The 27109-nt window shown below is 35.8% G+C and overlaps 3 protein-coding genes and 1 long non-coding RNA gene across 7 annotated transcripts; 1 reads left to right on the forward strand and 3 right to left on the reverse strand.

Annotated features, from left to right (window-relative positions):
- Window positions 1–1141: 1141 nt before the first annotated feature.
- On the forward strand, window positions 1142–5793 carry LOC121803767 (ABC transporter G family member 10-like). The gene is made up of 2 exons (XM_042203377.1): window positions 1142–1236; window positions 3894–5793. Exons 1-2 carry the CDS (start codon window positions 1142–1144, stop codon window positions 5791–5793), a joined length of 1995 nt encoding a protein of 664 aa, XP_042059311.1.
- Window positions 5794–10288: 4495 nt separating this feature from the next.
- LOC121803303 (B3 domain-containing protein REM22-like) lies at window positions 10289–13683 on the reverse strand. The gene is made up of 6 exons (XM_042202983.1): window positions 13666–13683; window positions 12544–12913; window positions 12301–12449; window positions 11977–12210; window positions 10934–11009; window positions 10289–10820 (listed from the first exon to the last, which is right to left on the reverse strand). Exons 2-6 carry the CDS (start codon window positions 12860–12862, stop codon window positions 10453–10455), a joined length of 1146 nt encoding a protein of 381 aa, XP_042058917.1. The 5' UTR covers window positions 12863–12913; window positions 13666–13683; the 3' UTR covers window positions 10289–10452.
- A 3341-nt stretch (window positions 13684–17024) lies between these two features.
- Window positions 17025–22254, reverse strand: LOC121804558. Of its 2 annotated transcripts, XR_006051173.1 has the most exons (6): window positions 20119–22254; window positions 19254–19333; window positions 18208–18528; window positions 17739–17819; window positions 17527–17669; window positions 17025–17444 (listed from the first exon to the last, which is right to left on the reverse strand). It is a non-coding gene; the product is annotated as an uncharacterized LOC121804558 (long non-coding RNA). The 2 variants fall into 2 exon arrangements; XR_006051172.1 differs by lacking the exon at window positions 19254–19333 and having other exon boundaries at window positions 20119–22253.
- Window positions 22255–23703: 1449 nt separating this feature from the next.
- LOC121804553 (B3 domain-containing protein At5g25470-like) lies at window positions 23704–26228 on the reverse strand. 3 transcript variants are annotated; one of them, XM_042204142.1, is made up of 7 exons: window positions 26091–26228; window positions 25600–25739; window positions 24977–25298; window positions 24776–24901; window positions 24438–24571; window positions 24132–24356; window positions 23704–23807 (listed from the first exon to the last, which is right to left on the reverse strand). In XM_042204142.1, exons 1-7 carry the CDS (start codon window positions 26182–26184, stop codon window positions 23784–23786), a joined length of 1065 nt encoding a protein of 354 aa, XP_042060076.1. In that variant the 5' UTR covers window positions 26185–26228; the 3' UTR covers window positions 23704–23783. The 3 variants fall into 3 exon arrangements, with proteins under 3 accessions (XP_042060076.1, XP_042060077.1, XP_042060079.1); XM_042204143.1 differs by lacking the exon at window positions 23704–23807 and having other exon boundaries at window positions 23941–24356; window positions 25600–25736; XM_042204145.1 differs by lacking the exon at window positions 23704–23807 and having other exon boundaries at window positions 23941–24356; window positions 24776–24898.
- Window positions 26229–27109: the final 881 nt, after the last annotated feature.

The raw sequence follows: 27109 nt of genomic DNA on the forward strand, positions 1-27109 counted from the left end.
GATCTTATCATCTTTCTTCTTGAGGAACAGAGTGTGATCTGAATTGCTCTGCTTGTACCCATATTTCTTCATTACTTCTGTGAACCTTCCGAACCACGCCCGTGGGGATTGTTTTAACCCGTAAAGTGTCTTTTTTAACTGACAGACTTCATCATTCTGGAATTCTCGAGTAAACCCAGGAGGAGGCTCCATAAAAACAGGCTTCGGCAATTCCCCATGGAGGAATGCATTAGTTACATCGAACTGGTGAAGTGGCCAGTCCTTATTGGCGGCAATGGAGAACAGTACTCTTACAGTATTAATCTTGGCTACTGGAGAGAATGTTTCAGCATAATCTACACCATACGTCTGAGTATACCCTTTTGCCACAAGTCGAGCTTTGTATCTTTCTATCGTGCCGTCCGGCCTTCTCTTGATTGTGAATACCCATCTGCACCAACAGTTTTTATCCCTTCAGGTAGTTTGCTCTTTACCCACGTGTTATTCTTCATCAAGGCCTTCATCTCGGTAAACATTGCTTCCCTCCAGTGTTTATGTTTCACTGCTTCGTCGGCCGTTTGTGGTATCTCTTCCTCTTCATACAATGCCGCCGCAAAAGCCCTTGCCATTTTAGACAGATTTCCTTGCACGAAGTTCGCCACTCCATATCGACTTTTCTTTCCTATCTTCTCGGGAGAGTATCTCTTCGGCGGTATCCCCCTTGTACTTCGTTGTGGAAGTATATATCGTCCAGTATCTCCATCGATGCCATTTTCCTCCTCTTGAGGTTCTGTTTCAACTGGGTTAGCGGAAATGGGTACAGAAGGCTGCTCTGAGTTAGGTATTACCTCGGATATCATCGGAGGGGGAGCTTGAGGTAGTGGCTGAGTTGACTCTTGTGGTGGGACTTGCTCGGCGGTAGTGACAACTGGTTCTGTTGGCTCCTCAATCGAAGAGCTTGACAATGGCACAACCCAACTTAGATAGTCACTAGTACTACCTGGATCACTCTCCCCCTGACTATGAAGGTGGGTTTGGTAAAAGAATTCGGTTTCCAAGAAGTTGCAGTTCATAGTAGTGATGACCTTTTTGGTGATGGGATCAAAACATCGGTATCCTTTCTGATTTAACCCATACCCTACGAAGACACATTTAGTTGCACATGGGGACAATTTGGTTCTCTCATGTTTCGGGATATGAACATAAACAGTACAACCGAAGATTTTTGGTGAAAGGTTTAGTTGGTCGGGAATTTTGGCAAGTCTGGATAGGGTGTCGAGGGGTGTTTTCATTCGAAGGATTTTTGTGGGGAGTCGGTTCATGAGATAGATAGAAGTGGCAACTGCTTCGGGCCAAAAGAATTTTGGGACTTTGGACTCAATCAGCAAGGCTCGGGTCATTTCAAGGATTGTTCTGTTCTTTCGTTCGGCTACCCCATTCTGTTCGGGTGTATAGGGACAAGTGGTCTGGTGGATGATACCTTTTTCTGTGCAAAATTGGGTCATGGCAGTATTCACAAACTCCCTCCCATTATCAGATCTAAGGATTTTAATAGTAGCGTGAAACTGTGTTTGGATTAGCTTGAAAAAGGATGTAAATCTATCAAATACTTCAGACTTGTGTTTCAAAAAATAGACCCACGTCATCCTAGTGCAATCATCAACAAATATGACAAAATATTTAAAACCATTTCCACCCACAATTGGGGCTGGACCCCACACATCAGAGTGCACTAAGGAAAACATAGAATTCATTCGAGTATTCGTAGGTTTAAAAGACTGTCTGTGGCTCTTGGCCAAAACACAAGTTGCACAGGAAAAATCAGCAGGAATAGAAAGGTTCGGGAAAAGTAGTTTAAAATAACCCGGGGAGGGGTGTCCTAGTCTTCGGTGCCAAAGCCAAGTTTCTTGTTTCGTGGATCCGTGAGCCAGCATCGCACTACCAGTTTGAGCTATCTCGTCCACATAGTAGAGTCCTTGCTTCTCAGTGCCACGCCCAAGAATCCTCCTCGTCTGAATATCCTGCAAGATACAAAAATCAGGGTGCATCAGGAGCGTGCAATTCAATTCCTTCGTGACATGACTGATAGACATTAGTCTCTGAGATAAAGTGGGAACATATAAGCAGTTCTTGAGACGAAGAGTGGGAGATATTTCAATTGTTCCAGATCCAACAACTGTAATCAATTCCCCATTGGCAGTTCTAATATAAGATTTATCGACTTCACAACTTAGATCAACAAAATCATTTTTCTCTGGAGTCATAGTGTCAGTTGCCCCACAGTAAAAAATCCACCCCTTCGAATCAGTCATATTACCCACATGAAATGCAGCGGAAAATTTTTCGAGTGGATTTTTGTGGGGAGTCGGTTCATAGGATATTTTAAACTGCAGCTGGGGTTATAGGATATATTCTCAGTTCCAAATTTAGTTCTCAATGCTAGTTGTGTTTCAAATTTTCAGTTAATGTGTTTCTTTTTAAACTCTACTATTAGATGGAGTCCCTTAACAAAAAAATCCTCAAATTCCCGTAATTCGAAACAATAAACTCTTAACCTCGTTAATTTTATTCTTAAGGTAAAAAAAATATTAAAACGCCAATTGCTTGTTTTGATTAATTTATTCTGCAATCCACCGTGGATTCGAGAGCAGATTAACCTTTTTTTATGACGTTCAATACTTGATCAGAAGTCTAAATTGAAACTTTGTTTAAGAATAAAAATCTTTAATACAAGTATATAAAACCAAAGTTTCCATCATTTTCAAAAAACATACCCCATAATTTTGGCCATAAACTATGAATATTTAACTCTTTTATTATTATTATTATTATTATTAGTAGTAGTAGTATTATATAAAATGAAAAGCGAAACGACTGTACACGTGTCTAATTGCAAAATAATTTTCTTGGCAAAAAATTGAACAAACGTTTTCAATTATAATTGCAGTTGCCTAGGTTATAGTGAATCAACATACGAAGTTAAAAGTAGTAATGCTGGTCCCTGCATATTAAATGATATTATGAAAATTAATATATTAAAAGTATTAGGAGTATAACTTTTGACATTGGTAATATCAATTTGTAATGCTAGGGCTTCGGAAGAGTAGATAATGATGGTGATGATGCGACACAGTTCGAATCGACTAAGAATGATTTCATAAATATAGGCACATTGATTTTAGCTTTTAGAAATAGTAATTCATAAGGATTATTTTATTGAATTTTTACAAACAGAACTGTAACGTCAATTCAGTTATTAATTCACTTCTCATAGTTAGATTATATAATACACAACACAGCACTTGTGATCCATGCACTTATATCTTCAATTATCAAAATAACCATTTTATGGACAGTCATATTGTGGATGCTTTTCATTGTTTATAAATTATCGTGCCACTAATATTTGTCGAGACACCCTTCCTCATCGAGAGAGACCCCAAAAGAAACATGTGAGTGTAACATTTTATTGATAGAGAATCCTAAAGAAAATATTCGTGAGTTTAATTCCATTTATTATGTTAATATGAATTTAGTTTGCTCTTCAATTATTTAGAATTTTCTGGTCACAGTTCATTTATAGAAATACTGTTGATAATCCAACCCAAATACTTAGAGCAAAAATCATTAAATACAAAAATTAATCACAATAGTTATGCTAACGACTCAATAACTACCATGCAACATTTCATGTGCTAGCTCCCCTCTCTACCTACCTAGCAAGCATAAAAATCACCTTGTGAAGTGGGACAATTCAACTTGAGCTAGCCCACATGATTATTACTGCTTCTGATTCATCTGATTGACTAAGAAAAAAACATTATCTCAACCGTTTGAAGTGCAATAAGGCACTGCGTCACGAAATAAATACACTTGCATGCATTCATACACCTCTCTCACTACCTATAAAAAAGGGCTTCATTTTCAAGAATTAGCTCATCTTCCTTGTCTACCTCTCTCCCTCCAATCATTCCCTTACCAATGGAGCCACCCATTATTTCCCACCAACAAATTACTCACTACAAGCTCAAGACCGAAAATGTCTCCTACAAATTGTCCCCAACATACAACTGGCTGCCCTCGACCTTGTTCGTCGAGGACAGCCAGTGGTCCAAGTTTGTCCTCAGGGACGTCACTTGTGACGCCAACCCTGGGCACCTGACCGCGATTGCCGGCCCCAGTGGGGCTGGCAAGACAACACTGCTAGATATTCTAGCTGGGATGATCATCCCGGCCAGACTCTCCGGCAGTGTTCTGGTCAACCACCGGGTCATGGACCCGGACCATTTCCGAAGGGTTGCTGGCTACGTCACACAAGACGACGCCCTCTTCCCTCTCCTAACCGTGGAGGAGACGCTCACCTACAGCGCCCGCCTCCGGCTCAAGGCCGGCCGCGACAAGGCGGCCGCCAGAGTGCAGAAGCTGCTCAAGGAGCTCGGGCTGGAGCACATCAGCGGCGTCCGAGTTGGCGACGAATCGAGCCGGGGAATCTCCGGAGGCGAGAAGCGGCGGGTGTCGATCGGAGTGGATTTAGTGCATGATCCCTCCGTTCTGCTCCTGGATGAGCCGACGTCGGGGCTGGACTCCGCTTCGGCCCTCCACGTCATATCACTGCTCAAATTTATGGCCAAGAATCAGCACAAGACGATTGTGGTAACCATTCATCAACCCGGATTCCGGATTCTCGACTTGATCGATCATGTTATATTGCTCAGCAACGGATCAGTCATGCACAACGGCTCTCTGGAGTTTCTCGAGGAGCGGATCAAGGCGGCCGGTCACGTCATTCCTTGCCGCGTCAACGTGCTTGAGTTCGCAATTGATGCAGCTAATGAAGCTTTGCAGCAAGAAGAAGGTGTTGGAGTTGAAGATGTTGAGGCACAGAAACAGATTAATGTTGATGTTGATGAGGATGATTTCTTGGTTAATAATCATGAAAGAGAGAAGCATGACCTCTACTGCAATTCTCATCTGGAAGAGGTTTTCATCCTCAGCCAGAGATTTGCTAGAAACATTTTACGAACAAAGCAACTATTCGCGGCGAAAACAATCCAGTCATTATTAGTAGGAATTGTGCTAGGCACAATCTTCATTGATGCATTTGGTGAGAATGAGAGAAAGAAGGTGCAAAACCAAGTAGGGTTTTTCGCCTTCACTCTGACATTTCTGATCTCTACAACAACGGAAGCTCTGCCGATTTTCCTACAAGAGAGGAGGATTCTAGAGAGGGAGACGTCACGGGGAGCATACCGGATCTCCTCCTACATGGTGGCCAACACTCTCGTCTTCCTCCCTTTCCTCCTCATAGTGGCGCTATTATACGCAACACCAGTGTATTGGATTGTGGGGCTGACTCGAAATATCTCACACTATCTTTACTTCACTATGGTAGTGTGGATGGTGATACTAATGGCCAACTCCTTCGTCGCGTGCTGCAGTGTTCTGGTGCCGGATTTCATCACAGGGATGTCGCTCACCGCTGGAGTGATGGGGGCCTTCTTCCTCTTCTCCGGCTACTTTCTCACCACCGATTCCATACCGAAATGCTGGAATTTTATGCAGTATTTGAGCGTTTTCAAGTACCCTTACGAGAGCTTCGTCATAAACGAGTTCGGAGGGGAGGAGGGAAGGGCCAAATGCATGGAGAGAATTGAAGGTCAGTGCTTGATCTATGGCCATGGATTCTTGATCCGACAAGGGTTGAAGGAGTCACAAAAATGGATCAACTTGTTCATGATGATGAGTTTCATTATTGGTTATAGATTTTTAGGCTATGTGTTTCTATGGTACAAGTGCTACAAAACTAGAAATTAAATATTTTCAAGACAATAATTTTACTATATTACATTAATGTGTGCATAAACCAGGCTAACACATTTTAGATCAAACCACACTGTCCATGAGTAGTTACTTAGAAAAACAATTGTACAGTAGTATAAAAATCAGGATTAATTGGATGTAATTCACCAAAAAAAAAACAAATTATTCCGGTTTTTGCTGAAATTTTAAATTCGGTGAGTGGTGTGTTTTCAAATTCTCCACAAATCTGCATTGTAACAATTCAAATGGTTGAGATGAGCATAAATAAGCAGAGGGCGAATTTGAGGAGAGAATGGAGAAGTAGAAACTTTTTAAAAACTGATTTGTGAAAATTGTTAGGTTTATTCACATTAAATTTTATGGGCTGATATAGAATTAGTTTCTAGGCCCATTTTCATTTTATGGGCTACTCTCTAGACTCTTGACTATAAGTTCAAGAAATTATGTTTTCTTTCGTTAAAAAACAATAATTTAGACTTTGGCAAATGGGCTTTTTGATTGGTGCAAGTAATTTTTGTTAAAAGCATACCATAAAAATAGGGACTTGAACGAATCTTAATGCTAAATTGTTAAATTAGAGGAGAGATACAAAGAAAAAGTGAGGTATTGTTAAATTCGAAAGTCAAATCTCAAGTTGCCAATACACATTAGACTTAATTGCTTATTCTAATTAATATTTTCCATATAATTAAAAAATTTATGTATTTGTAGATAAAAATGCGTAAATAATTAATACTAGCAATTTTATTTCTTTACACGCTTACATGAAATCATAAATTTGTATAACAACATTGTATATTTAACAACGATACACATATTTTTTTAGGGTAGTGTTAAACTCCTTTTCTCCCCTTAGATTTAAGTTCCTTCTTAAATTGGACCGTTGGATTTGGAGGATGGACGATCCGGATTACATTCCAAATAATCATCCGGTAGTTCATTATTTAGTGTATTTCGTGCATTACGAGGGTGAATTAGTAATTTCGTGCATTATGAGGGTGAATTAGTTCATTATTTGGTATAATCTATTCATTATTAGCCGATGTGCTTACATTATTTGCCTATGTGCATGCATTATGTTCATCTCTGTTTTTAATTGTCGAATAACAAATGGAATAATTGTTTATTCATTACCTCATATAATCTCTGCATTACGTTCATATGTTATTGCATTATTTTCCTACCTCCATGAATTATGTTTACTTCTGAATAAACAATTATTCATTTGTTATTCGACAATTAAAAAAAGAGATAAACATAATGCATGCACATAGACAAATAATGTAAGCACATCGGCTAATAATGAATAGATTATGCCAAATAATGAACTAATTCGCCCTCATAATGCACGAAATTACTAATTCACCTCATAATGCACGAAATACACTAAATAATGAACTACGGGATGATTAGCTAGGAATGTAATCCGGATCGTCCATCCTCCAAATCTAACGGTCCAATTTAAGAAGGAACTTAAATCTAAGGGGAGAAAAGGATTTGAATAGAATCCTATTTTTTTCCGTATAACAATAATACCTAAGCTTATTGTGCATGAAAAGCAAACAGAGGTATACATATAATTGAACATTGGAAACGGAAATAGTTGGAAAATTGCATGTGAAGTGAGACCCAAACGGATCATGTTTTCTCCATTTCTGTTCGACAATTATTAGACCACTATATATATATATATATATATACACACAATATGCACATGCACAAACACACACTATACACACACAATATGCTCATGCACAAACACACACTATACACACACAATATGTACAACATCTTTGTGTCCTCACTATTCCCTAAGTGAGTACACATATGTATGACACATAGTTTAAATTGTACTTATTACTTACGTTTCAAGATTTGTGAAAATGAATGAGAGTTCCATGCTTTTCAACAGCTTCTATATTTCATCATTGTTTCACTTTGGGACAGATGCTACATGAGTTGATGATCACTCTCTCCAAGCTCTGACCTAATTCGTACAAACTTTTTTCCTTACTAATATCAAACTTGCTGCAACTTCTAAAATATAACTAAATGCTAGTGTTATTCATTTAATTTTCCTAACCTGCAACAAATATTAAACAACAAGGAAGTTGAATCATTTCATTGTGAAAAACGTGTGCCTTAACCACTGGCGGACCTAAAGAGGGTCATGGGGGACCCATGGAACCCCCAACCATTTTAAGAATGACTATATAATATCCACAAGGATTTATTTTTGGTTCACTCCAAAAAGGTCTCAAACTAATTAGGGTTGGACAACACTTCCGACTCACGTTCTCCTATGTGGTATGGGTTCGCAATCCAACAACACATGTGCATTCATGGATCAACAATGAGATCTGTGAAGCATGTCATAAAGACACACCGATACTTATGTCGCCTTTCTTGCAAATTGGTCAACTGGGATACTGCTAGAAGTGCATATTTTGGACTCTCCTAGAGGCTTAATCAACATTCTTCTACTATACGAGCGGGGAAATTCCCGGCTTCGACTATTCCCTGTTTAGGCTAGGCTGGAAGAATTCTTCTCTTGGTCTGTTACCAAAAGAAAACTTGTATGTTGTTTTCAAAATTGAAAGACAATTTCAAGATGCACACTACCCTCATTTTCTATATACACCACAATTTTCTAAACAAATTAGTGCAACTGTTGCGCAAATAGAGTTTCAAATTCAACTAAGGCAATTTAAAAGTTTGATTCGAATTCGCAGTATTGTTCAAAGATTGGGATTTAATGTGCAGTTATCTCTTATTAATACTATATGGTTATCATGTATTAAAATGCATTTACTAAATATTGTCAAATCACCAATTCAGTAATTTTGTCCAATGATAATTGAAATTATAAAACGTTTCAGATATTTTTTCTGTTTGACATTTAGTTCAAGCGATTGCAAACCATTAGACTTGGAAACACTAAAATCGCAACATTTTATTGATTGAAACAACAAATCATACATCCTAAAATCATATCCCAACAATGACTCGGGAATATCAAATGCATAAAAATACCTCTGAAACTAAACAAACGTGAACCCATCAATAAGAATCAAATCCACTCCATTCAAGCATTGCTGCTATTTTGGGGGAAAGAAGCTTACACTGATGCATAGATCATCGGCGTTGTACAAGAACTCGCAGATGCACGATTCTTTGATGTCCACCATGTTCACATTACAAAGACTTTTCCAGCCTCCGATCCGTCCACATCTTGCGTTTGGCGGGAAACTGCCTTCCTATTGGGTCGAGGAGCGTCACATTCTGAGGGAGTTTCAGATCTAGCTTTTGATCACATCATGGGTATATGCTATCATTGTAGTAGAAACATGTTGGTCAAAAAAGGGTTGATTCTATCAATATACTAAACTAATGTGTTGTGTGTATGCTTACCAATTCACTAGCTCTGGTTCTTAGTTTTTTCGTCATGAAATAAGGATTCCGGGGCGGTGGAATGAACCCGGTTTTGATGAGCTCTGCACCGTACCAGTCGCGTTGTTTTGGCTTTAGATTTGCTAGAACTGGCCGTACCTGATTGGGCAGAAGGATTCAAATATGTACTCCAAATTGTAAATTTGACATAATTTCTAAACTTCACAAATTTAACATCACATTTTGGATGAAATTAAACACGGGGTTCGGATGCTACAAGATCTCAAGAAAATAAAAAAATATGGACAGCTTTACCATCCGTGACTGGATCCCATTGAATATGATCGTCATCCCTTGGATTCTCTTCTTCAGACGTGGAATCATAAATGTCGTTATCATATGATTCGAATAGAAGGTTTAAATTGATGGACAGACAGATAATCTGAAGAAAAGAAACCAACTAAGAAACTTTAATTACCATAATTCTCATGTGTGTGTCCTTCACCGATAGGACCACAATCAGGTGTATGAGTAATCCGACCTCCAGCACCTTCTGTTAAGCAACCATTGCCTCCATGAATTTTGAAGTCAAGTAAACCATGAGAAAAATACTCATACATAAACATATCCCTTCCTTTTATCTTATTATCTTCAGCAAAATTTGCCCAACCATCTTTGAAGTACCAATCACCACCAATCATTTCCACTTTCACATTCCTCAAATTGTTATAACGGTCTCGAAGTGACAAACTCTTTGGCGAAGAGATTGAATAAACCTTGGAGGGATTTTCTGTATACATAAAATCACCAGCCAAGTTGATTAATATTATTCCATATAAACACTTGATGCATCTGAATCTGTACAGAAAGGCAAAGTAAACTATTTCCATTGTCAACCAAACATTTCTTAGGTATTTAACATTGTTTTCTTTATTATCATCATAATCCAGATTAAAATTTAATATGTTTAACTATAGCAATATATTTATCAAGCCCTTCAAACACGAAAAATGGATATGTTAACATGACCTACGAAAAGTAGTTCGCAATTGAAAACATATGGCACAAAGGGCATATTAACGAGCACAAAGGAAGCATGTCAACGAGTATAACTCGGTATATGGCTTTCCACCCTCACAATAGTCTAATGATACATTACAAGCATTGGTTATTACTATTTCATCATTTTAATAACTACCATAGTGTCCATATCGATAATTAAAACACAGTAAATTATATTATTTCCCTCAATTTGTGTAGTTACTACATTATAGAACATCCACGAGGATTTTCTTCGCTAAAGGCATCGCCCGTTCGACCTCCAAATATAGTGGAGCTTGCACTATGGTGCATCCGAGCATGATCGTGATTGTTGTAGCCGTGCTTGTAGTAGTTGTAGGAAGACCCTGATGTTTGAGACGCGTAGAAGCTCGAAGGGCCACCGTAGTTGCTTCCATTGTGGTCGTGGTGACCTGTGAAATTGTGGTTACGCATCTCCGGATTGTATGGAAATTGCCACAACTCGGCCCTTCTTCCGGTCTTCCTAACGCTTTTTAGGACTTTCTTTTGATCAGCCCATCCGCTTGCCGTCACCTTCTGTAGGCTCATGTCTATGTCTACTTCCTCAACTCCTGATTTTTCATCCATATTTTAATCACCAATTGTTTGCGAGTATTTTTTAAAATTTGTAGTATTTTTTAGAGGTTTGAAGATAAAAGGATATTAGAAAAAAGAATGGAAGTACCTTTGACCTTATGGAGGGCTTTCTTGATCTTGCTCTCACATCCGGCGCAACACATGTGCACACGCATTTCGGTTGTCTGAAAATTATGATTAAATTTAATTATACACCAAATAATAATCCAATGAATTCTTCTATTGTCCATAAATTAAATTCACTATTCATACATTTATATTCACCCTCGGAATGATAAAAGATACTATTATGAGATGAGATGGAATGATGATAGCTACATAACGTTTTAATTTTGACAAACAAAAATGTGTATGAAGAAAGATGGATTACCGTCATCTTGGTAAGATATTGATGAAGCTCCTTGTTTGTTGATCAGAGAATAAATAGCAACAAGTAATCACTCACAATTTTGAAGGTTGTTCTTGATTTATTTTCCTCTATGAGTGTGTGTGTGTATATATAGTTTCACAGCAATCATAAAAAATACTATGACACCGACCTCTTCCTTTTCTTTTGCTGCCGGCAAAATTAAACTAAGATACCATAAGTCAACATTGAATAAAATATAATCTCTAATGAGAGAATTGTGAATTTACTAAAGGTATACAATGGCGTTGAAAGTCAAATCCAAAGTTGTCAATGCACACATTAGAGTTGATTGCTCGGCGACGCAAACGGATCATGTTTTCTCCATTCCTCTGCTACAATTATTAGACCATTATATAAATACACAATATCCACATGCACAAACACACACTATACATACACAATATGCACATGCACAAACACACACTATACACACACACACACACAATAAACCACCGATTTTGTGCGAGTTTGCCACCAAAATTCAAATAATTTAAAATTAATAAGATGCGCACTTGCACAACATTTTGGTGCAGCATTTGATCCATCATTGGAGTTTCTGTATCACAACAAATTACTATTGAACCTAAATTCTATTACAACACACAATCTTATTGCATTGTCCTAATCTTTTCACAAAAAAAAACTAAAAATTTGTACAGTTTTTTGTCTTTTGTTTCACCATCCCTACCTATTTCTACCTATACTGCAAGGAATAAACTTACCTTGAGATGTATATCCCCTACGCCTCGGCCATTGCCGATGAACTCGCAGATGAGCTTGTCACCTACATTCAACATATTCGCTCGGTAGATGGCTTTCCACCCTCCACAATAGTTCACTCTACCATCCTTCCACGGTCTGCGCGTTGTCTCGAACGTCCTCCCTTTCGGATCCATGAGCAACAAAGTGTTTGGGAGTTTGATATTGTGGTCTCTGATCACATCTTTTGGGAAGTACTGTAACGACAGCCAAAAACATGAACATAAAGAAAAAATTCATAAGGCTGACATATAAATTGGCATATCGCATCTATTAGATCAACTTACCATCTCATTTGCTCTCCTTTCCCTCACATCCACCACAAAGAAAGGGTTCAAGGGCAGCCGCATACCCCCGGGTTTGAAAATCTCCTCACCATAGAAATCCTGCTTCTTCTTCTTCTTCACTCCGCACGTGCTAGTACCAGCCTCCCCAACTAGTGCAATCACAAACAACATATGCACAACGAGTCACTTAACTAAAAGATCACCATGATAGGAAACTGTAAGGAAATATGAAGTAGAACTCACCATCCAACACCTTCTCCATGTCTCGTTTTTTAGGAGGCTTCTCATCAATGTCATCCTCAGTCTTCACTTCCACTTTTACAGGCCGCAATTTCGTGGTCTTAGCATTGCGAGGTTCAATTCTCACATCTTCACTGCCAGAGGAGCTCATGACTTTGAAATTGAGCACACCTTTAGAAGAGGATTGATAGAATAACACATCACCCCTTTGAAGCTTGTTATCTTCTACAAATTTCACCCAACCGTCTGTGAAATACCAACCATCAATAAATTTTTCTATTTTGAGGTGCCACAGATTGTTATTAGAGTCACGCAGGGCCATATCTTGCGGCTCACTTCCATGAATCAAGTCGGCAAAGACCGACGGAAAAATCTGGAAACACGTGAAATCAGATTAACACCGATTGTAATGTCTTCAAACACTATCATATAAGCCAACAAAGTACAAAATTTTGCTATTATATCATTATTATTTTGCACTAGTTCCGTGCAGTGCAGTGCACTATTTCACCAAAATAGTGCAAACCAAGTTTGTCTAATGTTACAATACAAGCATTGTTTATTCCTACTATTACATCATTTCAATAACTACCATATAGTGTGCATATCGATAATTAACATTGCAAAACACAATAAATTACTTCTAGAAAAAGGTTGAAATCACTAATCACTCATAATTTATTCATCTATAAAATGCTCATTTTATTTTGTTTCTTAATTTTATTTTATTGTTGAGTGAATTGTTGGAACACACAATATATTGGTAGTACATTGTATTAAGCCCTCTTCCCATAAACCAAATATCTAGGTACCCCCGATAAAATGGACTTACACCATCTCAAGCACTGTAGTACTTAAGTAAAATCCTACCTAAAGTTGAGTCACACACGACTATCCAATTTGCAAAACCAAGATCCTTTGATAGAACGAAATCTAAGTATGGAAACTAACAAAAAAAATTATACAATTCAATAATATTGAATAAAACGAAAGAAACACAAAGATTGGTGTAAATAATAAAAGAAATGAAGCAACAAAAAATAATAGAAAGCAAAGAACTGCACACCGAAATTGATAGAAATGAAAGAAAGCTAAAGATAAAATAGAAGGAATGAGCACACTTACATTTGGTAATGACCGTCTCTGAACGATTTGTGAAGCCTCGTGCGACGCCATCTACGATTGACCACTTCACCAAACACACCCTTAAATATAAAATATTTTAGATGGAAGATGGAAAAAATAGAAAGAAACTTAAAACCATTTTATAGGTGAGAAAAAATAAGTATTTCGGGTACGAGTTCGATGTGGGATAAATAATAACTCGTTGTTTAATAAAAAAGGAATACTTTAAAAAAGATTGTATCTTCTACCATGAAAGTCAACATAACAAATGTGACTATTCTCCGATAATAGTTAGATTTCACTTAGAATACACCATTACTACCAAAGATAACACGCATTTTATAAAATAATCTCCTCCGATGACACAGGACTCACACCATTCCACTTGTATTCTGTGCAACCAGAGTCACCTTTTTCATAGAATTTGCTATGCCTCTCTCTTTACTTTTGAAATCAACAATCTTGTACTCCCTCCGTTCAATAGTAGTTGAGTTATTTTTCCATTTTGGTACATTCCATAGTAGTTGAGTCATTTCCCTTTTTAGTAAAAGTTAACACATTTCTTGTCACTTACTTTACCCTCTTACTTTATTCTCTCTTCATCTCTTTACCTTTTTCATTTCCTACTTTATTCTTTCTTTACTTAACTCACCTAACACAATTTTTCTTAAATTCCATGCCGAAAAGAAACGTCTCCACTACTATGGAACGGAGGGAGTACAAGTTATATAGTATTTACCTCATTCGACCTATGGTTTTTTTCCCTAACATAATATTGCAATCCAATTAGAGTTGGGCATTCCTAATATCCTTGACACCCCATGTATCTATAACCCAAAGTTGAAGCATCATTACATGTATGGAAATTATAAGCCAAAATAGGAGTGTGGTAGATCATTTCACACAATTTCAATCTATGTTCCAAACTTTGGTAGCTTATGTCCACTCAATATGTTTAATGGATGGATGGATACTATCAATCTATTGTTTATTTTGAAGAATTAATTAGATTTCAACTTGTTTGGTTATTTAATTTTGTGAATGAACATTAAAAGTAAATGGTCACTTGGGATATTGATGGACTGATAAAAAAAATTAGTACAACTTCTCATTTTGGATTTCTTTAGATCACAATCGCCCAATATAACTATTCTTCTGATAGAAATGTGATATGCTGTTATTTTCCATAAAGCTCATAGATTTTGGATTCAAGGATTTGGGTATTACCTTAAAACGACCACAGAAAATTAAGAATGATATCTGCCAGTTATGATTTTACCAACCAATTGCGGGCACTTTCTGGAACAAATTTTACTGCTATAATCTCAAAAAAAAACAAAGAATCAAAATGCAATAATGAATTTAACATAACTGAAACTAATTGCAACAAAACTAAATAAACACACAACACAAGAAGCAGAAAACTGAAGATCAAATACAAATTGCTATAATCAAAAGAATGAATTAATAAAATGGACAATACCAAACTCTCTGGGCTGATTTTGGCACTCCAGTAATAATGTGATATTCAACATTTTCGTTTTCCTTTACCTGGCAAACCTGAAAGACAGAGAATAGTAAAGTTAAATCTTGATGAAAGAAACAGCTCAATTAAAATTACAAAAGAAAAAAGGGGACTTATTTCATATATATCTGGAGATAAAACTGAGATGTTTAGATGTTTCGTTGTGAAAATCTGTAGACTGCGTAAAATTCTGAAGTGGATAGCCAACCAAAATGGTTATATATATGTTAATCCATAATTTAGTAATGATGTATATCTATTTTTTAATCGAAATGTTTTATCGGTAACTATTTTAAACATCTTAATTATCATTATAGGGGTGCACTAGTGTGCATGCTGTCATATGGTACTTAACATGAAAAATTATAAACACTACAATGTGCATGCTGTCATATGGTGCTTAACATGCAAAATTATAAACACTACAATGCAATATGCATTAGTGGACATTGTATTTAATGAAAAACTAAACAATCTAAAAAATCTATGTCTACTTACAATGCATATGGGCTACTAGGAAATCTGAGATGGCTTGAAGCTTGCATATGAGCCTGACATCTTTGCATTAGTAGTGACGGAATAAGAAACTTAAATAAGTTGATGATTAAATTAAATTATAATAATACATAATATTAAAATATTCAATTTTATATGTGTGTATATTATTCTTACAATTATTACGGATGCTAGATGATAATTTATTCCTCGATTAGCCATGTTTTTGAAATATTTCTCTCGTTATACTACCATCTCCTTCCTATTTAAAGTGATACATTTTTTTCTTTTTGGAATATCTCGCTCTAAATGACATTTTTTTTACTAAATATAGAAACGACACTCTCTCTACTTTTTCTTTCTCTTTCTTTATTCCCTTCTCTCTACTTTTTCCCTCTCTCTTTCTTTATTCCCTTCTCTCTACTTTTTCCCTTTCTCTTTATTTATTCTCTTCACTTTACTTACAAAACAACACTATATAAAATCTCGTGGTGAATTAGAAATGCCCCACTTAGAATGAGATAGAGGAAATATATAACTAAGAGATCATTCAAATATCTATCTCTCATTTCATTTCGCAAATTTGTCTTAGTGAGTTTCGGTTAAAATTAAACTATACATGTACGTTAAGGAAGAAAAGTGTTATTGTGTTCTGTTCATAAAAATATGTGTAATTTGAGTAGTAAATTTAATCCATGATTTGAAATAGTAAAGTTGAAATATAGTGATCCATACTATAAGGTTTCATGTCTTCAAAAAATACCATTTCGTGATATTTTTGTGAAATTTAATAATTTGAGTCATTCTGATTGAGTTTGTCTTAAAAGGATGGAACGAGTGAGTTGTGCTAATCTCACTTTTCATGAGTGTTACTTTAAAACTTAAAATAGTCAAATCTATGGAGTAGTAAATGGTAATGGGCTCAGCTAGTAAAAGAAAGCCCAAATAAGTAGTACTATTAAAATAAAGTTCATACACTCATTAACCTCTCAAGGCAGAGCAGAGCTCGTATGATTTCTGTATAGTAATTGTTTTAAAACAGTACCCTCATTTTCTAAACAAATTATTTTTCAAAGATTGGGATTTAATGTGCAGTAATCTCTTATTAAATACTATATGGTTTTTATCTATTAAGATGTAGTATTTACTATGTATTGATTATCACCACTTCAATAAGTCAGTCCAATGTGCATATTGATAATTGAAAATATAAAACAAAATAAAATATTTCAAATACTTTTTCCTGTGACATTTAGTGCAAGCGACTACAAACCATTAGACTTGGAAACACTGTTGTTGCTAAAATGGCACCATTTTAGTGCAAAAAGAAACCATACTGTTTTAGTTTGAAATTTATTGCTTTGAATAACTATTGACTGAAATAACAAATCATACATCCTAAAATCATATCCCAACAATAACTCAGGAATCTCAAATGCATAAAAAAACCTCTGAAACTATAGGAATGTGAACTCCCCAATACTAATCTAATCCACTCCTTGTTGCTATTTAGGGGGGAAAGAAGGTTACACTGATGCATAGATCATCAGCGTTATACAAGAACTCGCAAATGCACGAATCTTTGTCTTCCACCTTGTTCACTTCACAAAGGCTTTTCAAGCCTTCGGTGTAGAACGTCCTCTGGTCCATCCACATCTTGCGTTTGGCAGGAAACTGCCTTCCTTCCTTTTGGGTCGAGGAGCGTCACATTCTCAGGGAGTTTCAGATTGAAGCTTTTGATCACTTCCATGTGTATATACTATCATTGTAGTAGCAATATGTTGGTCAAAAAATGGTATATTATATCAAAAATACTAAACAAATGTGTTGTGTATGCTTACTAATTGAGAACCTCCTCTGTTTCTTTCATTTTGGGCCACGAAATAAGGATTCGGGGATGGTGGAATGAACCCGGTATTGAAGAGCTCTACACCGTACCAATCGTAGGTTCTTCTGATATAACGTTTGCTAGAACTGGCCGTACCTGAGTTGGGAAGAAGGATCACATAAAGCAACTAGCCACATAAATTGAACAAAACTGTATTGAACTTACCGTCCCTCGCTAGCTCCAGTGGAGCATCGTCTCTTGATTCCTCATCTACAGTATGAGCATCTCGGTGATTCGCTTCTTTAACTGTAGAGAGACAACTGTCATCATCAGTGCATCTAAAACTCATTGGTAGCAAGTTCAGACTGGAAGGTTGACTAAAGAAGGTCAATAAACCAAGAGCAACAATACTACAAAATCTTCAGATAACAGAGTTAAATGCACCAAATATCACAAATATGTACTCCAAATTGCTAATTTGACACGGTTTTAAACTTCTCAAATTTAACATCACATTTTGGACGAAGTTAAACATGGGTTTCGGATGTGGCTGACTTTGTTTTACATTTGAACACATTCATGACATTTGAACAGATTCATGTGCAATGATCGTCATTATCGTCAAATTCGACTAGAAGGTTAAGATTGATGGGCAGAGAAAATCTGAAGAAAAGAAACCAACCAAGAAATTTACCATAATTCTCAGGTGAGTGTCCTTCACCGATAGGCCACAATCAGGTGTATGAGTAATCCGACCTCCAGCACCTTCAGTTAAGCAACCATTGCCTCCATGAATTTTGAAGTCAAGTAAACCATGAGAGAAATACTCATAGATAAACATATCCCCTCCTTTTATCTTATTATCATCAGCAAATTTTGCCCAACCATCTTTAAAGTACCAATCACCACCAATCATTTCCACTTTCACATTCCTCAAATTGTTATAACGGTCTCGAAGTGACAAATTCAATGGCCAGTTTCTTGGAAGAGATTGAATAAACCTTGGAGGGATTTTCTGTATACATAAAAATCATCAGCCAAGTTGATTAATATTATTCCATATAAACACTTGATACATCAGAATCCCTACAGAAAGGCAAAGTAAACTATTTCCATTGTCATACAAACATATTTTCTTAGGTATTTAACATTGTTTTCTTTATTATCATCATAATCCAAATTAAAATTTAATATGTTTAACTATAGCAATATATTTATCGAGCCCGTCAAACACGTAAAATGATATTGCAAAGTTAAGGTGCAATACCACTGTGTTGCAACAAAGCATGCTGGAGATGAGCACATTAAGGAGCTTGAAGTGAGAAAAATAAACAAAAAATAAACAGAGATGAGCATTTAAGGAGCTTGAAGTTGAATTGGAACGCGGAGCTGTAAACAAACTAAAAGGTAGTGAACAGAGCTATAATCTAGCAAATTATATAATTTCCGGGTTGGACGAGTTGCCCTCTATTCAAAACAGAAAGCGATAGCTAATAATCTAGTAGCTATTGAAGGGCACAATATCGAGCACAAAGAAAGCATTTCAACTCTTAACATGGAAATGCCACACAAAACATGGACATAAATAATTACCGTAAATCTCTATGAGTTTCAATAATTTATCACTCGTCATGCTAAACCTCCAGAAACAGAGAGATTGAAATCAACGAATATAACAACAAAAACGAGACTAGAACCAAGCCAAGGCACGTAAAACTTGAAGAATGCTGGACGATTCACCATTTTTTGCACCGAGATATTGAACTTTAGTGCTCCACAGAGACGAATCCAGTCAAATTTGATGAAATTAAAAACAAAAACTGTTGAAATCAATAGAAATGAGAAGAAATCAGTTAAATCAACAGAACTGAGATGAAATTAGGTTTGCCCGAACTCACAAAATAAAAAAATATGCGACACTCAATGCAAGATATTGGAGTTCAGAGCACTTTTAAGTGCAGAAGTTTTCATGCACTATATATTTCACCAAAATAGTGCAAACCAAGTTAATATAACGATACGTTACAAGTACTGCTTATTACTATTACTCCCTCCGTCCCAACATAAGCGACTCACATTCCTTTTTGGGACGTCACAAGATAAGTGAGCCATTTCCTTTTTTAGCATTCTCTCTCTTACTTTTTCACTCTACATTATTAACTCTCTTACTTTATCCCGTGCCGAAAAGTTTTAGCTCACTTATCTTGGGACAGAGGGAGTACATCTTTTCAATAACTACCATATAGTGTGCATATTGATAATCAACATTGCAAAACACAATAAATTACTTCTAGAAAAAGGTTTTAATTACTCATAGTTTATTCATCACAATAAGAGGAGAGTGTAAAGTAAGAGAGAGTAAAGTATGAGAGAAGATAGAGCTTTTGCCAAAAAAAAATGACTCTTGGAACAAACAAAATATGAATACGACTCAACTACCTTGGGACGGAGGGAGTACAATTCATTAATATTGAATAAAACAAACGACTCGAATAGATTAGTGTAAATTTTGAAAAAATGAAGCAAAAAAAAGAGCGTACTGAACACCGAAATTGATATTAATGGTAGAAAGCAAAAGAAAAAACAAAAGGAAATAGCACATTACCTTTGGTAATGAATGTCTCTGAACGATGTGTGTAGCCCCACACGCCCTCTATGATTGACCACTTCACCAAATTATAGCAAAGCCAAAAACACCCTTAATTAAGAACTATTTTAGTTGGCCGATAGAAAAAATAAAAGGAAACTTAGAACCCTTTTATAGGTGAAAAAAAGAAGTATTACGGGTAAGAGTTCGATGTGGGATAAAGACTAGTGAGAAATAATAAGTATCTTGGGTATCTTCCACTAAAAAGATTGTATCTTCCACTATGAAATTCGACATTAAAAATGTGACTATCTCCGATAATAGTTAGATTTCCACTTAGAATACACAATAACAACCAAAGATAACATACATTTGTTGGTTATCCATGGTACTACAAAATCGATTACACAAAAGGATATTTATTATACTCAACAATGGTGTACGAACCACCAAATACACGAACAGACAGTTACACAACACCAACACAAGATCACATTACAATACTTTTGAGGAAACAACTTAAAACACACTCTTGGATGACACACCTCATTAGATACCCGAGGACACACCACTAGCTCGATTAGGACACACCTCACAATAGAACACTCTCACACTCACTTATTTTCAATTCTTCACTCTCCCTTGCATTGCTACAAAAAAAGCCTAATGCCTATTTATAGGAATTCAACATTGGAGACCACACAAAAACACCAAAATATTTTGGTACCTAATTACCTATTCTGGATTAATTTATGCTAAGTCGGTTAACATGAGATACATAGTTCTAGTTATACATATTCTAGCCTATTCTAATTATTTTAATATTGCAAAATATTTATTTCTCTAATAGTTATGTTGCCTAACATCTTGTCTTTCTCGGCTCCTCTAGAAGTCAGTGGAGACAACTATAGCATTTTGTAAGACGATCTCCTCTGATGTAACTGACCATTCCACTTGTATTCTGTGCAACTAGAATCTCTTTTTTCATAGAATCTACTATGACTCTCTTTACTTTTAAAATTAGCAACCTTGTACATGTCATGTAGTATCAACCTCATTCGACCTATGGTTTTCTTCCGTAGAATACTTGTGCAATCTGATTAGAGTTGGAATTTCCTAATATCCTTGACATCCATCTATCTATATCCCAAGGTTGATGCATCATGCATGTGAACCTCTAAACATAACCCATAATCACCATTTCTCCACTAAACTATATTTAGACATGTAGCTCTTACATCCACAAACAACTAAGACCTCGGTGTCCCACTGTTACCTAAGTGAATACACATAGTTTACTATTACTATTACTTATGAAAACGAATGAGAGTTACATGATTTTCAACAACTTCTATGTTTCATCATTGTTTCACTTTGGGACAGATGCTACATGAGTTGATGCTCACTCCCTCCAAGCTCATACCTAATTTGTACAAACATTTTCCTGATTTTGGTTCAAACTTGCTGCAACTACTAAAATATAACTAAATGGTATTATCCATTTAATTTACATAACCTACATCAAATAATTAAACAACGAGGAAGTTGGATTATATCTAAGGTTGCATATGGATTCAAGGATTTGGATATTAACATAAAACGACCATGGAAAATCAAGAATTAAATAATCTGCCATCTATGCTTTTACCACCCACCCAATTACCGGGCATTTTCTGGAACATATATCACAAGAATCTCCAAAAAAAATCAAAGAATGAAATAGCAATAATGAATTAAACATGACTGAAACTAATTGCAACAAATAAATAACAGCACAACACAAACGTCAGAAAAATACAAATTGTTATAATCAAAAGAATGAATCAATAAAATGGATAATACCAAACTCTCTGGGCTAATTTTGGTACTCGATTAATAATGTGATATTCAACATTTTCGTTTTCATTTAACTGATATTGATTATGTCAAAGCAAACTTGCAAGATAGTGAAGAGAAAAGTTAAATCTTGATGAAACAGATAAAAGAAAAGCTCAATCAAAAACACAAGTGAAAAAGGAGAGTTTATTTCGTATCTGGCGATAATCCTTGAAGAGGGGTTCATTTTCCCCGTAAATCAGGATTTTCATCTTAGATTCGAAGAGGTTTCGACGTATTGTTTTGTTGTGAAATTCGGAAGACACTGGATATAAAAATTTTTTAAGGCAACAATAGAATAATGGATATCTTTAAATAGTCATATAGAGTTGTCAAGTAGGTACAATGATCTTTCTTTATTTTTTTTTCCTTTTTTGGCTTTTGTTTTAAGCAACAAATATGAATGAAGATTAAGTTATTGGCTCATTTTGAAGGCATAGGCTTGTGTTCAAGCCTTCTCAAGCCCTTTTTTCCTACTCTTTCTTTTCCACTTGACATTTTTTTCTTCCAATTAACTATGTTTAAATACATACCATATCTTTTTCAATTTAATTAATTATCAATCCATATTTAGTTTTCGTTAAATATTACTCTCTCCGTCTTCAAAGAATATGCATTTTGGGTTCGGCACGAGTTTTAATTCAAAATTGGTAAAGTAAGAGAGAGGTAGAGAGAAAAAAGTAAATAAAGTATTTTTAGTGGAGAATGAATTCTATCTCTAACCTCATTAGAGATAAAAGAGTTCAAAAATTAGAAAGTGAATATTCTTGTGGGGCGCACTAAAAATGAAAGAGTGCATATTCTTGTGGGACGGAGGGAGTATATATTTTTAGTAAATACATATATGACTAATATAAAGCAAACTTTAATAATTGTTTACAATAAATTCAAGTTTAATTACTAACATTAAAGTATCATAAATTAGTAATTATAAAACTCATCTCATAATATTCATATCTATATAATACTATATTCCTAAGTAACAAAACATAAATGCTCGTATTTCAAATGCATAATTCATCGTCTAATTGACACTATAAAATACAAAAATTTATTCTGTTTAAAATAAGTTTTTTAATAAAGAAAAATAAAGAAAAAGACTATATTTTAAATAATAGAACAATTGATAAAACAAAACAAAGAGGAAAAAAAAAAGATTAGTCATGTTTTGAAATTTTAAGTTTGAGTATGATTATTTTTTGGACCCCTAGATCGAAAATCCTGAATCCGCCACTGCCCACATATAAGTGTTTGCAATAGCCTCCCTAGAATCGAATCACTCCAATAGCGTGGAACCTTGACCAGATACATGATCAACCCAGAACCTTGACATTGTACGCTACAAGATCTTGCTCAATGTATTTTGATAAATTATAAATAGATGAAACACTTTATGTCAATTTTCGATTATCATTAAATATGTTTTAAAAATGACATAGTTACAAGCCTATTTATAGGCTGAAATGGTCTACTGAGAGTTTCACGTCGTTAACACAACTTAAAACTCATTAAAAATACTCATAATATGATAGGTGGCTCAACAAACCAAGACCAACATGACGAGCAGCACATCCATCCGACATCCGAAGAGCCACTGAATGAAGGAACCGGTGACAACACGAAACTGATGGAGTTGGTGATCGACAATGAGAGGTGAGTGTGAAGCATGTCATAAAGAGACACTGGTACTCTTGTCGATTTTCTAGCAAATTGGTCGACTGGGATGCAGCTAGAAATGCATATTTTGGACTTTCTTAGAGGCTTAACGAACATTCTTCTACTCGACGATCGGTGTTGAAAGAGGAATCCTAGATGCACACTATCCTCATTTTCTATTTACACCACAATTTTCTAAACAAATTAGTGCAACTGTTGCGGAAATAGAGTTTCATTTCAACTGATGCAATTTATAAGTTTGATTTGAATTTGCAGTAATGTTCAAAGATTGGAGTTTAATGTGCGGTAATCTCTTATTAATACTATATGGTTTTTATCTGTTAAGATGCATTTACTATACACTGATAAATCACTAGTTCAGTAAATCCATCCAATGTGCATATTGATAATTGAAATTATAAAACAGATGTGAACTCCTCAATACGAATCTAATCCACTCCATTCTAGCATTGCTGCTATTTTGGGGGAAAGAAGCTTACGCTGATGCATAGATCGTCGGCGTTATACAAGAACTCGCAGATGCACGAGTCGTTGTCTTCCACCATGTTCTGTATACAAAGGATTTTCCAGCCTCCGGAGTAGAACATCCTTCGGTCCGCCCACATCTTGCGCTTGGCTTGAAACTGCCTTCCATTTGGGTCGATGAGCGTCACGTTCTCAGGGAGTCTCAGGTTGAAGCGTTTGATCACATCCACAGGTATATACTATCATTGTAGTAGCAACATGTTGGTCAATAAATTGTAGATTCTATCAAAATACTATACAAATGTGTTGTGTATGCTTACTAGTTCATAAGCTCTGCCTCTTCGTTTTTTGGTCACGAAATAAGGATTCTGGGGCGGTGGAATGAACCCGGTTTTCATGAGCTCTGCACCATACCAGTCGTGGCGACTGGTTGTTATGGTAGAACTGGCCGCACCTGATTGGGCAGAAGGATTACAAATATGTATTCCAAATTGCAAATTTGACACAGTTTTTAAACTTCACAAACTTAAACATCACATTTTGGATGAAATTAAACACAGGGTTCAGATCTTTGTTTCACATTTGAACACACATTCATGGCAGCGGGAACGGTATACTTTTGCGTAAAAAACATTGGAAATGCTATAAGAAGCTTTACCATCCGTGACTCGCTCCCCTTGAATATGATCATCCCTTGAATTCTCTTCTTCGGGCGGGGGTACTTGTACCTGCACAGGCGGCACAGGCAGCGGCATAGGCGGGGAATCATGATCGTCATTATCTTCTGATTCGAATAGAAGGTTAAGATTGATGGACAGACAGAAAATCTGAAGAAAAGAAACCAATTAAGAAACTTTACCGTAATTCTCATGTGCGTGTCCTTCACCGATAGGACTATATTCAGGTGTATGAGTAATCCGACCTCCAGCACCTTCAGTTAAGCAACCATTGCCTCCATGAATTTTGAAGTCAAGTAAACCATGAGAGAAATACTCATAGATAAACATATCCCCTCCTTTTATCTTATTATCATCACCAAATTTTGCCCAACCATCTTTAAAGTACCAATCACCGCCAATCATTTCCACTTTCACATTCCACAAATTGTTATAACGGTCTCGAAGTGACAAATTCATCGGCCAGTTTCCAGGAAGAGATTGAATAAACCTTGGAGGGATTTTCTGTATGCATAAAAATTAGTGGCCAAGTTGATTAATATTATTCCATATAAACATTTGATACATCAGAATCCGTACGGAAGGGAAAATACAATTAGTAAACTCTGTATGAGTTTTAATAAACTCTCAACATGGAAAGGCCACGCAAAGCAGCAACAGAAAAATTGAAATCAACGAATATAACAACAAAATCGCCATCTAATAGCAAAACGCGGTAAACATATATGAATATAATATTAATTTTTTAAAGTGAAAAAGGTAGTATAATCGAGACTAGAGAACTAAATTAATAGAAAAAGAGTACCTGATTTTCTTCACCAAGCCAAGGCACGTAAAACTTGAAGAATGCTGGACGATTAACCATTTTTCGCACCGAGAAATTGAACTTTAGTGCTCCACAAAGATGAGTACAGTCAAATTTGATAAAATTAAAAACGAAAACTGCTGAAATCAAGAGAAATGAGAGAAAATCAGAGTAAAACCACAGAAGTGAGAAGAAATCAGGGTTTGCTTGAACTCACAAATGAAATCCCAGCTAGTTTTATAGTGTTAATTTGCTGCATTGCCGTTGAAATAGTGGCAAATTACATTAAAAGCTATTTTCCAAAATTTATGCGAGTTTGCCACCAAATTCAACTTGGCAAATTATATTAAATGCTACTAGTATTTTCCAAAATTCTTTTCATTATCTTTTATTCCTCTTTTTGCATCTTACCCAACCCCAAAGATTTTTACACACGGATTTTATGCCACCAAAATTCAAATAATTTAAAATTAATAAGATGAGTTTGTTACCTATTTTCAACATATCCGCTCGGTATATGGCTTTCCACCCTCCATTATAGTTCACTTCACCATCCTTCCACGATGTGTGCCTCAGCTCGTACATCCTCTTTTTTGAATCCACGGGCAACAAAGTCTTTGGGAGCTTGATATTCACATATGTCGGGAAGTACTGTCAAACAGGGGCGGACGCAGAAATATATATGGATAGGGGCTGAGATTTCTATTTTTTATTTCAATGTATATTTTTTAACAATATTCATCGTTTGTAAGGGCTGTTACACAATAATTTACATTAAATATCAATAAATTTCACAAAAAATTAATAAAAAATGTTTAAGAAATAAATTCATTAAGGGCTTTAGCCTCTAGTCACCTCCATTTGGGTCCGCCCGCGCTGTCAAGACAACAAAAAAAACATAAACATAAAATAAGACTATTCTTTACTTTTAGTGCAGAAGTTTTCATTCACTATATATTTCACCAAAATAGTGCAAACCAAGTTAGTCTAATGATACAAGAATTGCTTATTACTATTACATCATTTCTATAACTAGCGTATAGTGTCCATACCGATAGTTAACATTGCAAAACAAAATAAATTATTTCGAGAAGAAGGTTGTTATCACTCATAATTATTCATCACATTAAATACGTTCAGGTTTTATAGACTGCTCATTTTATTTTGTTTCTTAATTATATTTAATTGTAGAGTGAATTGTTGGAATACACAATGTATATAATGTTACGTTATTGCCCCATTCCCCAAACCAAATATCTAGGTCCCCCAATAAAATGAATTTACACCATCTAAAAGTATGGGTTTAAATCCCGTGTTGTGGCTCCAAGGGGCTGCTCTTACACAAAATAATTATTTTAAATAAAAAAAAATATTTTATATAATGGCGTACGAATTAGCAAATACACGACACAACGATGTACACAACACCAACGCAAGACCACACTACAATACTTTTGAGAACCCAACCCAAAACACACTCTTATAGTACACACCTCATTAGATATCCGAG

Source organism: Salvia splendens, chromosome 5, assembly GCF_004379255.2.
Source record: "Salvia splendens isolate huo1 chromosome 5, SspV2, whole genome shotgun sequence".
Lineage (NCBI taxonomy): Eukaryota > Viridiplantae > Streptophyta > Magnoliopsida > Lamiales > Lamiaceae > Salvia > Salvia splendens.